The sequence below is a fragment of the Mustelus asterias genome, chromosome 3 (genome assembly GCF_964213995.1).
Source record: "Mustelus asterias chromosome 3, sMusAst1.hap1.1, whole genome shotgun sequence".
NCBI lineage: Eukaryota > Metazoa > Chordata > Chondrichthyes > Carcharhiniformes > Triakidae > Mustelus > Mustelus asterias.
Window position 1 is genome coordinate 29,369,547 of NC_135803.1, and position 16,685 is coordinate 29,386,231.

At 44.2% G+C, this 16,685-nt stretch overlaps 1 protein-coding gene across 2 annotated transcripts in view; it reads right to left on the minus strand.

Moving 5' to 3' along the window:
• Positions 1-308: 308 nt before the first annotated feature.
• LOC144488644 (adhesion G-protein coupled receptor G7-like) overlaps positions 309-16,685 on the minus strand; it is a 44,358-nt gene continuing 27,981 nt past the window's right edge. For both annotated transcript variants that reach the window (XM_078206713.1, XM_078206721.1), the window contains 7 exons: positions 15,873-16,034; positions 13,521-13,627; positions 12,283-12,608; positions 7,429-7,498; positions 4,032-4,205; positions 2,539-2,689; positions 309-1,358 (listed from right to left, as the gene is read on the minus strand). In XM_078206713.1, the coding sequence (XP_078062839.1) occupies positions 1,224-1,358; positions 2,539-2,689; positions 4,032-4,205; positions 7,429-7,498; positions 12,283-12,608; positions 13,521-13,627; positions 15,873-16,034 (1,125 nt within the window). In that variant the 3' untranslated portion in view covers positions 309-1,223. The remainder of the gene's footprint in view (positions 1,359-2,538; positions 2,690-4,031; positions 4,206-7,428; positions 7,499-12,282; positions 12,609-13,520; positions 13,628-15,872; positions 16,035-16,685) is intronic.

The following is a 16,685-nucleotide window of genomic DNA, read 5'->3' on the forward strand; positions in this document are numbered from 1 at the left end:
GAACAGCTTGGTTTGCATATGTTAAAAAAATGCACCAAATGTGGTAAATGGAACCACTTTGTTAAATGCTGCAGATCCGAACCAAAGCAGACCTCCTCTGTCATCAGCATCATGGCAGCTGCTCGATCCTCCAAGGGTAGGAGTGTCAGTAAGGTGAATGAACTGGTGATCAACCAAAGCAGTGAAGCTACAGAGTCTCCAAATGCACTCTATTGTCTCAGTGTTGATTCCCAGGAACACAGACAGATCATAAGTGTTGAAGTAGCTGCAAAGCTGGTGAGTAAAATACTCCTGATTCAAACAGAGGTGATCATTATCGATACTTTATTTAACAATCCACAATACAATGTCAAGTAAAAACAATTTTACCCATAGTGAATATTCAAAAACTGAGTGCAAAATATTTATTGTATTACAATAACTCAAAAGTAATCATATTCCCCTTATTAAACAGATTTCAGATCTTTTGTATGGACGTTTGACTTTTTATTGTTTTTTATAGTATTCACTGATTTATTCATAGCTTCAAGATTCTGCTTTGATGACGTAAGAATAAAAGCATATAAGCACGCTATTAAGTAGCAGACGAAGGTTGCCAACCTGGGTGAATGTACATCTGGAGGTGCCATCATGTTATCCCCTATTTCCAACCATCCTGCCCCATGTTCCACAGCATTGGATTCTTCATAAGTTAATTTCCATAATCGTCAACCTCCTTATGTCAAATGAAAATAATTTTATAACTAATAGATGGAAGCGTTCATCTCAAATTTAAACCTTGATTTGTTTTTAATGAGCCTATGATCTTTCCCCAGGATTGCTCATCATAGTATCCTGGAGATTAATCTTCAATTCCTGGGGATGTCAGAGCAATCTTGGGGGGTTGCCTTCACTGGAGTCGGCTGTTTGCAACATTGTGGTGGTTTACTGCTCTCTGGGATGCTTTTGTTTCAGCTGCAAGGGTCACCAAAATAAACCCAAAATATGATCTGCAGAACTAACTCCTGTTCGTAATGTTTTTTGCTGATATTTCACTTGAACACCATTGGTGTCAAAGCTGTGGCAATTCACTTACCTTATTTTTACATGAAGTGAAGATAAAATTACAAGTAATGATCCTGAGAGGGTAATCTCAGGAGAGACTGAACAAGATGTGCAACTTGCTTCTTACTCTAATATCCGGAAGTTATAACTTTCATACAACTGTTGCCTGTTAATTCCCTTTAATGATAAGACTGTTCATCGAAATATTGGACTTTTTCTTCTGTTTGAATATACTCATTGGCTGCTTCATCCTGTTTCTTCCTGTTTCGAAATTCGTTCAAATGAATAAGGCACAAGAGGAAGATAAAGACACCCTGAAGCACAAATAATATCAAGATATTAGTATTGCACAAACTGAAAATAAAAGTTTTTTATTAAGTACTGTATCTTCTCTTCCATTGCTACAGTGAATGACTTTTTAAAATAAATACATTTTCAAATGTTCAAAACATATCTATGTTCACATTGGGTCTGAGCAAGGCTATTCACATTTGTTATAAGTGTGCTATATAAATCAATGGAAGAAGGTATTATACTGCTTTTCCATTTCTGACATAGCCTCAGCCATGAGCCTGGGACATTGTGGAGGCCGGCAACTCTTTCAGATAGGGTCAGCACTGCTGCCTCACAGCACCAGGCACCCGGGTTCAATTTCAGCCTTGGGTCGCTGTCTGTGTGGAGATTGCACGTTCTCCCTGTATCTGTGTGGGTTTCCTCCGGGAGCTCCGGTTTCCTCCCACAGTCCAAAGATGAGCAGGTTAGGTTGATTGGCCTTTAGTGTCAGGGAGATTAGCAGGATAAATACATGGGGCTATGAGGATAGGGTCTGGGTGGGATTGTTGTTGGTGCAGGCTCAATGGGCCGAATGGCCTCGTTCTGCACTGTAGGGATTCTATTCTATTCTAATATTTCCACAATGAAAGAGATGCTAGTATTGGACCTGGAAGTTCCACTGGCCCTAAATTTACTTGCTGCTTTTGATATATCCTTGTTGATGAAAGAGTATAATATTTCAGGTCTTAACACTAGAGCAGAAAAGTACTCCGCTAGATTTCTATCTCAAATCATGCATTACAGATTATAATGCTTGTTGGGGCTTCATCATTATCCACCCACCAAATCGTCTACAGTTAATATAAACAACTTGAAATGAGGACCACTGATGTTATGTTCACACTGCACCATGGGTCATTCGGAGTGAAAGGAGTGAAGCACGTTCATTGCCAGTGAAAGAAAAGACTGGAAGATTGGAACCAAAAGCTTGAAGAAATTTTGACAACTGATAAAACCATACAAAGAATGCTGGAAATCTGAAATAAAGGAATGAAATGTTCAGCAGGTCAGGCAGTATTTGTGGAGAGAAAAGGAGTTAATGCTTCAGGTGATGATGATGCTTCATCAGTCCAACTAATTGGAGTTAGGAAAGAGTTTAAGAGTTGTAATTCCTCTTACTATGAAGTTGGTGTTTTATCATTCTTTATTCCTTTTGCTTACCTGTAGAGAGTTTAGTATACAAAAAATGGTGCTGAAAAAAGTGTACGCTCCTTTGATAAGCATCAAATAACCAGTGACCCAGCACAAACCCAATGTTACTGTATTAGTAAAGACTACAGCAAAGTGCTTCCAGAGAGTTGCCTTAAAGATCCTGAAAGAGAAAATAAATATAAATAACTCCCATTTTATAATTGATACAATTATATGTGAAAGACAAACAGAAAGATGTACATTCATTTAAATTCATGGTATTATATCATATCTCTTAGAAATGTTCAATGTACAAGTATTTATTTTGAGTTGTAAGAATTTTTGTTTGCAGATTGCACAGCTATATTCCAAAAACAAACACAGATATAATCATACGGAACATTTTTTCCTGTTTCTTGCTTAAGTTTCACAGCAAATTGTGGAGAAAACAAAGAACTTTTCTGAAGGTTTCCAGCTCATGTTAAATTCAATTTTGAATCAGATCAGCTGCAGATTTGGATATTGTTTAGATTTTTTTTATAAGAGATTGAAGAGTTGTGAAGATTTAAAAACTTTGAATAGGTTTTATGAATGGAATTTTTTTCACTATCAAGTACGTATAAATGAGAGTATTAAATGTGATTAATTTTCATCACCACAGGTTCCTGAGATCTGTGAAAGGTGGCTATTGGGTAAGTGGCTATGGAGGTGGCCATGATTTCTTTTTAATTCACGTTGAGTGCTAATGCAGATAAAACATAGAAGACAGATGTGAGGCAGCAATTGGCCTTGAGTATATTGCTGATTACTTACAACCATAGTAAATTGTTAATTTTCTATCCATGGGTGGCATGAATTGGCAGTGAGGGAACATTGGGATGCCATGAAAGGTGAAAGGGCATGAGAGGTAAGGGCTAGAGCATTAACACCTTCTAAAACCACAGATAGAATTCCAGAGAGTCGAGGTGGGCCTAACTAACCCACCTCAGCATTCAGCTGACCCCATGGCCACCTACAATCTGCTTCTGGGGTTGTCCAGCCTGAATCCTACCCTGAAGCCCCAGAGCAAAAAATCGGGTCAAACCGAGATGGTTCTGCTGGCTGAGAAATTTCCCGACTCAAGGCACCTTCAAGCCTAATAGCAAAAATTCGGCCTGCTATCTCTTCCGATTGCATGACACATTTAATCAGGGATCTTAGCTATAAATGTGCTACATACCATATTCCTGTCTCTTAAGTCCATCAGTAGCATGTATGATATTAAAAAAATGCTTATATTACATTCCACATTTTGCTATTTCAACTAATTGACTTTAAATGTTATACCAATTCATTAAGGGTTCACATATTAATATCATTACAGTGCTGCACATGCTAAACTTCTGAGCAAATTCTCCACTGTGGTGGGAAGCTACCTCTTAAGGAAACTTACATTATTGTATGTATTACTTATTCAGATTCCACTGAATTGTGAGCTACAATGTAAAACCCAGGGAAATATGTAAACTATAGCGAAAGCTCACCCTCTGCAAGATTTCAGGTTTTCCTTGTTGCAAACTATCTTGGACATGATCAAACCAAAGATCACCAAATTCAGCAAAAGCATCAAAGCGACTGGAAGCATGAATGCCCAGAAAAGTACGTTTTCTCCACTGAAAAACTTGGCATCTGGACCCTCGGGGATAGCAAGCCAGCAGCTGAAATTGGAATATTCATATATTACAGTGAAACATATTGTAATCGTAATGCATAAACTCTTAATTTATGATAACAGTGTGGCATGACCCAGTAAAGAAACTTAAAAATGAGTTTGAATTGAGTTACACAACAATTTCCCTCCACTGCCGAGCAGAAACATCCAGATTTACCTCAATCTCAAGAGATTTCCTCAAAGCAGATTTATATTTGAAGAAGGAAACCAAGAAACTATAAGTGTTTCAGACCACCGTCGGTACCTTGGGGAAGGTATTGAAATAAATTGTTAGGAACTTGGGGGGAATTAGTTTACAGAGAGAGATTGACAGGTGACAAGTTGCAATAGTAATCCTGCTCAGTACGAGAGGAACCGCAGGTTCGGACATTTGGTGTATGTGCTTGGCTGAGGAGCCAATGGTGCGAAGCTACCATCCGTGGGATTATGACTGAACGCCTCTAAGTCAGAATCCTGCCTAAATGTAACGCTTAGAAAATTGGCAAATGCAGTTCAGTGTGGGAGGAAGTGAAATTGTTTATTTTGGAAGAAAGAATGGGAAGGTGGATTATTATTTAAATGGAGAAAGACTGCAGAAAGCTGGAGCACAAAGGGACTTGGGGGGTCCTTGTTCATGAAACTCAGAAAGCAAGCATGCAGAAGCAGAAGATAATAGGGGAGGCAAATGGAATGCTGGCTTTTATTTCAAGGGAGCTGGAGTATAAGAGTAAAGAGGTGTTGCTGAAACTGTACTAGATACCAGTGAGGCAACATTTAGAATACTATGTACAGTTTTGGTCCCCTTATTTAAGGAAAGATATATTATCATTGGAGGCAGTACAGAGAAGGTTCACAAGGATGATCTCAGGTATGGAGGCACTGCCATATGAGGAAAGATTAAACAGATTGACGGTGATTCTCCCAGCTCACTGGACTGGATTGGGACACTCAAGTGGAGACCGTTTAGCAGGCACCCCGCTAGACGCCACGACTTCCATGCATCTCCAGCCGCCGGATTTCTGGCACCGTCAACTCTGCACCAGGAATCGGCACAGAGCTGTATAATTTATGTAAATACTGATTATAATATATTTTACATCTAATTAATGGGCCCGGGACTGGAGTCTCCAGGCCCACTCCCCCCAGCAGTGTTTCAATCCAGTGGGGTTTACAACAGCTCAACACTTGCGGGGAGCTGGCGGCTGGACCCCGCTGGCGCAAAGGCGGGCCATGAAGGCCCCCCCAGGAAGTTAGGGGTAAGGAGTGGTGTCTCCTGGGCATTGAATGCTTAGCAGTGCCCGCCCATCTGGCCTCCAGGCACTGCCCAATGGGTGAAGTGGCAATGCCCAGGGGGCACCTTGGCACTGCCCACTGCACATCAGGCAGTGCCAAGGGGGCTGGGCCTGGGGACAGGGCCTATAGGGGTGGCGATCAGGGGGGGTGGGGGGGGTCCCGCTGCCACTCTACAGAGGGATCAGTGACAGAGGGAGGGAGGCCAGCGATCGGGGCTGGGCATCAGGCGGGGGTGGGGGAGGGGTCGGCCTGCCAGGGGTGGGAGGTTGGGACTTTGGGGTGGTGGTTGAGAGGGCAGGGGGGGGGGGGGGGGGTGGTGGTTCAGAACTGCGGGTGGGAGGGTTTGGGACTGCCGGTGGAGGGGGGGCGGAGGGAAGTGGGAGATCCAGTCTACCGTAGGGGGAGGGGGATCAAGGTGGACCGGGGAGATGGGGCAGGCTAGCCCTGACATGTCCAGGGGGCCAGCGATCGGGCTGTGGGGGAGGTCGGGAGGGGGGTGGTCGGAAGGCCAGCATTGTGGGGTCGCAGGGCTGGCCAGTGATCGGCAAACTGGCAGTGTGGGGCTACTGCGCATGCACCGATATCATCGCTGACAGATCAGTACATACGCAGTGGCCCGCTCAGCGCTATGCTGCCGGCCTCTCCAGCGTGAATAGGCCCGCCTCCTGATTTATAATGAGATTCACACTGGTGCACTCTGCAGTGCACAGAGTGTGGGAAATCCATTTTGAAAATCCCATGGAAAAAACCAGCAGAATTTACTCCAGTTTTTACATGAATTCGACACGAAATTCTTTTGGGGAGAATCCCACCTGTTGAGTCTGTATTCCTTGGAGTTCAGCAGAACGAGAGGTGATATGATTGAAAAGTATAAGGTTCTTAGGCAGGGTAAGTGTAGGAAGGGTGTTTCCATTCATGGCAGAGTGTAGAACCAGAGGGGATAGTGGCAGAATAAGGGGGTCTCTCATTTAAGGCGGATTTGAGGAAGAATTTCTCCTCTCAAAGAGTGGTGAATCTTTAGAATTCTTTCCCCCAGGAAGCTGTGGAGGCCATTAACAGGACGCAAATCAATTTCTTGCTGGTTTCCATGCCGATCCGCCATGGTGGGCAGCATCAGAAGTTCCCGCTGTAAACTTTTAAGCCTCTTGCCAAATTCCACCACCCCCCCCCCCTCCCCCTCTACCCGCCATTGATGCTGCTGGGGTGAGGGGAACAGGCAGCATTGGAGAAATCCACCTTGTGTCTGATAGGTTTCCAGGAGGTGTTCATGTGGAGGGGCGGACTCAAGATAACTGGTATTTAAGATTTGCATGTTGCTGCGATGAAAATTTGGATGGCCACTTTTTAATATCGAATTGGTGAGATGGACTGAGGCAAGATTGTATTTTTCATTGAAACCCTACAGTGCAAAAGGAGGCCATTCAGCCCATCGAGGCTGCACCAAACACAATCTCACCCAAACCCTATTCCTGTAACCTCTCATGTTTAACCTACTAATCTCCCTGACACTAGGAGCAATTTAGCATGGCTAATCAACCAATTCCACACATCTTTGGACTGTGGGAAGAAACCGGAGCACCCAGAGGAAACCCATTTGACACAGGGAGAATGTGCAAACTCCACACAGACAGTGACTCGAGGCTGGAAACAAACCCGTGTCCCTGGCGCTGTGACGTAGCAGTGCTCACTACTGTGCTGCCCTTTACCTTGTTACTTACTCTTCACTTTAACTTTTGGTGAGATCTGGGATTCTGTCAAAATATTGATAAACTTCATCCCTTTTAGACCCTGGCTTTGTGTAAACTACTTCGAAGTTTAGAAACCTTATCTAAAGGCCTGGTATTCATCTCCAGTCCCAGAAATTGTGTCAGGCCTGTCCTTAGGTAGCCATCATTCCTGGTATAACCTGTCAAAAAGGTATTTTTAGTGGCACTCACATCATCTCTTGTCTGTAACCAGCTGGTAATTTTACAGCAATTGTTATAATTGCAATAATAGCTGCTCCACCTACAGAATGGAAGAAAAATCTGATTAGAATACGGTCCTTTTTTACCACTTTATACCATTGTTAAAGGCATCAATTCTTTATTTTTCTGCCTTGTTAATCAAAGAAGGCTCACCAGAATGTTGCCTGGTCTCGAGGGTGTTGGCTATGAGGAGAGGTTGAATAAACTAGAATTGTTTTCACTGGAAAGATGGAGGCTGAGGGGAGACCTGACAGAGTTTTAACATGATGGATAGTCAGAGGCTTTTTCCAAGGGTGAAAGTGTCAATTACAATGGGACACAGGTTCAAGGTGAGGGGGAAAGTTTAAGGGAGATGTGCGGGAGAAGTTTGTCACGCAGAGAGTGGTGGGTGCCTGGAACGGCTGCCAGAGGTGGTGGTGGAAGCAGGCACATTAGCAACATTTAAGAGGCATCTGGATGGGTATATGAATAAGAAGTGAATAGAGGGATACAGACTGAGTAAGTTTTTTTTTTAGTTTAGTTAGGGTATCATGATCGGCAAGGGCTTGGAGGGCCAAAGGGCCTGTTCCAGTGTTGTACTCGCCACTTTCAAGGAACGCAGTACCTGCACCCCTCAGTCCCTCTGTTCAACAACACTTCCCAGGGCCCCACCATTAACTATGTCGTACCCTGGTTTGTCTTACCAAAATGCAACACCACACATTTATCTGAAGTAAACTCCATCTGCCATACCTCGGCCCACTGGCCCAGTTAATCAAGATCCTGTTGTAATCTTAGATAATCTTCTTCACTGTCCACTACATCACCAATTTTGGCGTCATCCACAAACTTACTAACCATGCCTCCGATATTCTCATCCAAATCATTTTTATAAATGACAAACAGCAGTGGATCCAGCAATCGATCCCAATGGCACACTGCTGGTTACAGGCCTCCAGTGTGAAAAACAACCCTCTACCACCACCCTCAGTATCCTGCCGGCAAGCCAAATTTATATTCAGTTGGCTAGTTCTCCCTGGATCCCATGTGATCTAACCATACTTACCAGCCTACCATGCAGTACCTTGTTGAAGGCCTTGCTAAAGTCTATGTAGACGATGTCCACCACTTTGCCCTCATCTATTTTCTTAGTCACCCCTTCAAAACACTTTAGTTTAGTTCGGATATCATGATCAGTACAGGCTTAGAGGGCCAAAGGGCCTGTTCCTTTTCTTTGTTCAGCACCCTGTCAACGTGTGACGCCACTTTCAAGGAACTATGTACCTGCACCCCTCGGTCTCTCTATTCAACAACATTTCCCAGGGCCCCACCATTAACTATATTGTCTGACCCCTTCAAAAAACCACAAATTTCTAAGACATGATTTCCTATGCACAAAACTGTGCTGACTATCCCCAATCAGTACTGGCCTATCCAAATGCATGTAGATCCTGTCTCTCAGAACCCCCTCCAACAACCTACCCACCTCTGATGTTAAGTTCACCGGTCTGTAGTTCCCTGGCTTTTCCCTGCTAACTTTCTTAAATAATGGCACAACATTTGCCTCCCTCCAGTCTTCCAGCACCTCACTCGTGGCTGTCGATGATATAAATATCTCCGCTGGGGGCCCTGCAATTTCTTCCCTCGCTTCTCAAAATGTCCTGGGATACATTTAATCAGGTCCCGGGAATTTATCTACCTTAATGCGTTTTAAGACCACCAGCACCTCCTCTTCTGTATTCTGGACACTTTTCAAGACATCACTATTTACTTCCCCTTGTTCCCTAACTTCTACATCTTTCCCCACAGTAAATACTGATGAGAAATGTTTGTTTAGGATCTCACCCATCTCCTGTGGTTCCACACATAAATGACCTTGTTGATTTTTAAGGGGCCTTATTCTCTCCCAATTACTGTTTCGCCCATAATATATTGTAGAATCTCTTTGGATTGTTTTTTAACCATATCTGCCAACTTTGTGAGGAACAAAAGGTATTTATTGATAAGAGGAACTGGATACAGGAGTTGCAGCTCTAGGCTGCCCTGGAGACTGGCTTTATGATGTTAACTACATGGCTGCTAAATGTATTCTTCCCAAGAGAGGACCTTCGGAGTGGTCACTCACTCTCGGTTCCCCATTTGTTCCTCAAGTCAGGTGACTCCCTTCTGCTGTGCTGTCTTAAAGAGACAGAATCACATATAAAACAAACTTGGAGAGCAGATTTTGGGTATTTGCATTTAACCATACACCTGCTCCTTACCTGAACTTGCTATTCTATTTATGGCAAATAATTGTGAGTACTATTAGCTTCACCGCTCCTTTGACAGCATAATTGAGCTATTGATGAGCAGTGGGGACAATGGAATGAAATAAAGTTGTTCCCATAGTTCATTGAGTCCAAAAAAGCTTTCTCTTTCCATTCTGTCTTCTGATGATGAACTCTTACTTTTGCATTATGGGAATGTGGTCGAGGCAAATTCACACAATTTCTTCAAGTGAAAACTGCACCTGTTTCTGGCTGGGGCCTTTTGAGAAAGGGAAGATATTGCAGGAAAATCAGGGCCAGAGTGATCACCTACACGGGTCAGAGAGGGGTTTTCCAGGTATTTTCCCGCAAAATTGGCCTGGGTTGGTTTTTGGTTTTCACCTATTTGAGGATATTGCCTGGTCTTGGATGAAGGTGGGGGAGGAGAGACCCCCCGACGCTGATGGTGTGGCAGTGAGGGACCCCAATGCTGACTGGGGTGGCAGGTACCCCAATGCTTATGGCAAGGGTGTGGTGAGGAGTGCCAATGCTGATGGTGGGGTGAGGGGGGAGGAGCTCTGATGCCGATGGTGGGGAGGGGGGGGGGGGGCGGGGGGGGGGGGGGAGGAGGAGGGAGCTCTGATGCTGATGGTGGGGGGAGGGGGGAGGAGCTCTGATGCTGATGGTGGTGGGGGGGGTGGGCGAGGGGGGAGCTCTGATGCTGATGGTGGGGGGGTGGGGGAGTTTCGATGCTGATGGCATTGTGGTGTGGGGGGAAGGAGGTGTGGGGGGGAGGGGGGGGGGAGGTGGCCGTGTCTGTGGGGTCGGCTGAAGGGGGTTTCTTTATTGTACTGAGCTGGAGAGCTGCATGCCGGGGTTCAGTCACAACCTGACACTCTGAAAAGACATGATAAGATTCCTCCCGGTATGTATCATTCGGAACAATATACCATAATTGCGTGAAACGTGGGATAAATTGGAGAATCTTTAAATCCCATCAATGTTTGTAGAGTCACAAGTATATTCTAGATTAGGGTTCTGAGTTACCATGGACATTCTGATTATCTGCTGTACCTTCGGTGAAAAGTCTACAGAAAGCCCCGAGAAACCTGTATCAATGTTTGTGAATCTTATAGTGGGCATCAACTTCTATTACAATTACACTAACACAGATATAAGGACTAGTTCCTAAACTGGGCAATCACAGCAAGGAGCTTACAGTCTGTGGGCGGTATCGTGAGCCCATGTTCACCGTCTACGAGGTTACCTGTGGGGGCTCAAGATCCGCCAGCAAGAATGCAACTTCGGATCTTCCCCATCCCTCGCCGGCAACATAATCAGGTCCATGTCCATACTGCCCTATCTTGACCTCTCACCATGTCTTCAAACCGTGCCGATGATTTACAACATGTTCACACAGACCTGAAGCTACATGAGTGTCTCCCACCAGGGGTGCAAAGGTAAGTATAGCCCCTAGATGCATGGAACATGGCCAGGCAGTACCCTGGCAATGCTCCCAGCACTGATCCTTGGCACAGGTTGGCACTGCCAGGTTGGCACCATGCCACCCTGGCAGTGCCAACTTGTGCCAAAGGGTGGACCCTAATGGGAACCTCATGGGAGAGGAGGGGGATATTCATGCAGATGTGGTTGTGGGTTGGGAGCGGTCTAAGGAGCAGATATGCCAGCAATGGTCATTTGGGGGGGGCAGGGAGAGAGAAGGGGCTGATAATTGTGGAGGGGGGGGGAGAAGGGGCCGATGATCACAGGGGGCAGGTGAGAAGGGGCAGATGATCGCAGGAGAGGGGGGTAAGAAGGGGCAGATGATCACAGGGGAGAAGTGAATGCTGACTCTGATTGGGGGTGGGCAGGGGAGCCCCTGAGGCCTCCATGGTGGGGAAGGGGGAGGATTGTTGCTGTTCTGATTGGAGCGCCATTTAAAGATGGCACCCTGATCTCTGAGCAGCTGGGTTTTGCCAGGGTGTTTCAGCCCCACACCCCTGTATGACAGCTTGAATCATGCCCCCTTGATTTTTTTGTGTATGATCGCAACGAGGCCCATGAGGTTGGCCTCTTGGAGTATGAGCTCCCTGATTGAGGTAATGAGTGCCAGCCCAATCAGGGAGTCTCACCTGTATAACAATTGAGGAGTGTTAGGGCTACTGACTCTCCAGATCCTGATTCCGTACTTTTAGCATATTAAGGAGTGGAATTGAGTTTATAAATAAAGGGAATCTGGTAAACAGATACCAGCCTCTGTGGAGTTATTCCATTTGGTAGATGAGGTAGAATCTGGAAAGAAAACTGACTGGTTTCTGTGGAGAGAAACACACCGGTTTTCGTGCCAGAAACAAGACTGCCATTTTTTGGTCAGATTTTGCCCTGTGATTTTCCATCTATTCATTTTAAGTATTTGCCTTAGCCCTCAATCCAAATGCCAAAGATGGAAAAACTCAAGGATGCAACTCTTCAGTCAACCCTAAACCAGATTCCATTGCTGCATATTTAGATTCTTGAAATCTTAAATCTGATTATACTTAAATGTTCATTATTAGCTTTTATATATAATTAATGTTAACCTGGTGCATCAGTTACTTACCCCACACCACACACATTGACACTGTCGCAAAATAGCTTGTCTCCATTTGCTGAATAATACGCCGATACGAACTATACAATGCAATTCCCTGCACACACATCCATGCAAAGGAAGCCAGAAGGAAAAAATGTAAAAACCATGTTGATGCTGTACAGAAGGGGTTTTCAAATGTTCTGGTCTGCTCTTGTAGTTCTGTCTTTTCAGCTCCAGCTTTTGCCCAGATAGGATTTATTGCCCCAGCTAGAAAGGTGATGTATACCCCCAGAAGGGCAACCGATAGATTTATTTGAAGTTTTCCATTCACACTTTTACAATAGTCTCTTGATCTAAAATGAAGAGAATTAGACAATGCTCAAGTTGTTAGGATAACAAGAAACTGTTCTGCTTGGCATTTTTTCTTATTTGTCTGATTTCACATTGAGTTTGGTGAAAAGTTAGAATCAGTTTAATCTCATCTTTCTCTATTATACTGGATACTTGGACCTTTTACTGTTGCCCTGGAGGGAGGATAGGGCAGAGTGCAGTTGGGCCATACAAGTGAAGCAAAATAGTTCATAACTGATCCTCCCTCATTTTCCTCCTCTTACACCTTATGGCTACCCATCATGAGGTGCCAGTCAGAAGAGGCTCAGACCACGCTCCCACTTACTTTCAGATCAGAGAATAAGAAGGGGTGAGAAACAAACAACTATTCATTGCAGCAGTTGGCAATAATCCTTTGATCTAAAATCTCTCTGGCTGCTATGTTCAGACAGCAGAGCAGGGAAACACCCGAGGGGGTTCAGCCTCTGCTTGCAGGTACAAAGAGGCTGTCCTGCACCGGCGGTGTATCTGGTCGGAAATGGCGGCGAGTTTGGGTAACATCAGCCAGAATGCATTTCAGACATGCTGCACCAAAATAATTCTCAGTCACAAGACAAAAGGAAAGTTGGCCCTTTCGTCTTCATTTGATTTTAGTTAGCTTTCCTGACTGGACTCTTGTGAAGGAGCTACCAAAATTAGCCCAATCAGCAAGTGGTTACAAATGTCTGAGCAGCTTGCTGGTGGAGTTCACAAGTGTGAAAATGCTTCATGCTTCTGTCAACTCCCCCCCCCCCCCCCCCTCCCCCGATGGACGTGGTGGCGTCAAAATTGACCACAACAATGATTACACTGTTTATATATAGTATCACAAATGTCTCTATTGAAGGAACTTCATAATCCCCGTGAATAATAATAAATTATTTAAAGTTCCTTACCTCATCAACATTGGCGCAATAATTGTTGCCAGGAGTCCCAGGATAGAAAATGCACACCCGATGTATGAAATGATGTCTAAATGTTGTAAATTCTCACTGTTAACAGTCTGGAAGTAAAATTAAATAAAATTAGCTCTTATCTCCAAGCCTTTAGGGAAGGAAATCTGCTGTCATTACCTGGTCTGGCCTTCATGTGACTCCAGAGCTACAGCAGTATGGTTGATTCTTAACTGCCCTCCAATGGCAACTAGGGATGGGCAATAAATGCTGGCCAGCCAGCAACACCCAAGTCCCACGAATGAATTTAAAAAATATGGTTTTGCATGTTAACCAAAAGAAATAGTTCCCTGGTTTCCCCAGAGAGGCAGTTAAACTGTGATAGTCTGATAATCCAGAACAATAGCTACAAAGGCTTGTTGGCCACCAGAGGAAAGTTTGCTGAGGAATGTGGAATAACTGGCACACGATCCTATGCTTTGGTTTTATACGATGGGATAGTTTTCATTTTCGGCAGTGGCCGTGGATTCGCTGGAGATTATGCATCCCACCTGGATTTCTTTTCTGTCGACTTTTGAGTTTGTTGCCGGTTATTGTTACAGCTGCACAGACAGGCAGCATATATTCTGCTTAGTGTGGCTTCCATCATTCAAACTCTGATTTCAAATAGTGCCATTGTGGGAATCATAGAATCCTGCAGTGCAGAAGGAGGCCATTTGGCCTAACAAGTCTGCACCGACCACAATCCCACTCAGGCCCATCCTCATAACCACATGCATTTACCCCAGCTAATCCCCCTGACACTAAGGGACAATTTGGCATGGCCAATCCACCTAACCCACACATTTTTGGACTGTGGGAGGAAACTGGAGGAAACAGGAGGAAACCCACGCAGACATGGGGAGAACATGCAGACTCCACACAGACAGTGACCCAAGCCGGGAATTGAACCCGGGTCCCTGGCGCTGTGAGGCAGCAGTGCTAACCACTGTGCTACCATGCTGCCCCGTGCCGTAAGAACTAATGTATTAAATTTGAAACAGAGTAACAGAAATGTTCTGCTAACCAACTGACCTAAAAACTTGGGACACGCCCACACTGCGACAAATGAGCGCCAATTAAAAAATAGTAAAAATCACAAATAGGTAGCAGTGGAATGTACCCAGCAGAGACTGTGTGATTTGGTTACGTAGGAATTGGAATGGTTAACATCACGTATTGAGAGATGGATAAAGGAGCAATTATACTGCCAACTCCCGGCACTTCAGAAGTCTGTATTCAGCACATTATGCTGTTGATTAAACTCAAAGTAATGTTGAGGAGAAAACCCGTCACTGAACCATCAAAGCGAAGCACTGAGCACCACCATCCCTACCAACACACTGCCTCCTCCACATTCAAGCCCATCCCTGTTATACCAAGTTTAATATCTACCGCTGATTAAAAAACCAGCTACCACAGGAACAGCACTAAAGGCATGTTCATAGAAGAGTGAACTGAAATGATTTTCACGGAATAGCAAATACACAGAGTACTTACATATAACATTATTACAGGGAAGTATGGGAATCATCGTGCGTGGTTCTGGCCTTCTGATGCATGTACAAAACAAGACCAGATACAGCTCAAAAAATGAAAACACACATAAATGGGACCTAAGAACAATGGAAGCTTGTCCCCTAGTCAGTCCTTGACATAAATGGAGAGGGTATTGAAAAGATTTACTCAGATATTCCCTGGTATGGAAGGCATTAGCAATGAGGAGAGGTTGGAGAAGCTTGGTTCGTTCTCAATAGAATGATGGAGGTTGAGGGGTGACCTGATAGAAGTCTACAAGATTATGAGGGGCATGGACAGAGTAGATAGTCCAAAGCTTTTTCCTAGGGTGGAAGAGTCAATTACCAAGGGCATAGGTTTAAGGTGTGAGGGGCAAGGTTTAAAGGAGATGTACGAGGCAGGTTGTTTTTACACAGAGGATGGTGGGTGCCTCGAACCCGCTGCCGGGGGAGGTAGCGGAAGCAGATACGATAGTGACTTTTAAGGGGCGTCTTGACAAATACATGATTAGGATGGGAATAGAGGGATATGGTCCTTGGAAGGATAGGGGGTTTTAGTTCAGTCGGGCCGCATGGTCGGTGCAGGCTTGGAGGGCCGAAGGGCCTGTTCCTGTGCTGTAATTCTCTCTGTTCTTTGTATAATACAAAAATGATTACATTTGTCTATTTGTAATCTTTCATGAGCATGAACACGTGCAACATGGTACCTACATGACATGTATGAAGGCCCTACCTTAGCATGCTATTATTGTTATTACTTAGCTCTAAGAAAATAAAGATGAAGTGAATTATTTCTCACCATGAGAACTGCAAAGCTTGTCAGATGAGAACAACGGCATGTAAAATGTGTTCCATTATCATTTTCATTCACTTTCTCACATCCATTTGTCTGCCATTCGTTCTCAGTGTAATTCCAATAGGCACATTCATAGTTATTGAAATAAAATCCATGATTCAGGTCCTGAAATTTAAAAAAATTGGAATTCAATCTGCAGTCTCCAATTGAGCACAAACACTTTTTATTTTTTCGATTTCATTTCTTTCAGCTGGGGGAGTAATGTCAAAATTGAGAAAGGAAATTGTGTCAATGAGAAGCTTTCCAAGTTTGGATGAACAAACAGGATGTCCAGTAAGATCCTATCTGTTTTGTTCAAAAATGAGCAGCAATTGCTCTGTGAGTATAGCGAAAAGTTGTTTGTGCGTGTGGGTGGACTGACCTTCAAAGATAACTGCACTAACAGGTATTATTGGGCAATGGGGAGAATGCAGTCATGTCCAAGAACCCTTTAGAGCACACAAGGAGCAGCTGGAGTGTTTCTCATTGTTAATAATAAGCTCATAGCTCCTGATAATCTGGCTGTTAATCAGACAGTGGAGGAAAGGAAAAGGATGCTAGTTCTGGCTGATGGCAGCCCAAAGCTGCATGAAATTCTTAAAAATGTGCTTGTCTTAGGAAAGCCAAAAGAAAGGCTGCTTTTTGATATTCTGCGTAACCTTGAGTAACACTATAGTTCCAAGATATTGAAGATTGCAGAACACAACTGGTTTGCAACCAGGAATCAGTTTCCCAATGAGGAAATTGGAGACTTTATCGTGCCCCTGAGAAAGCTAT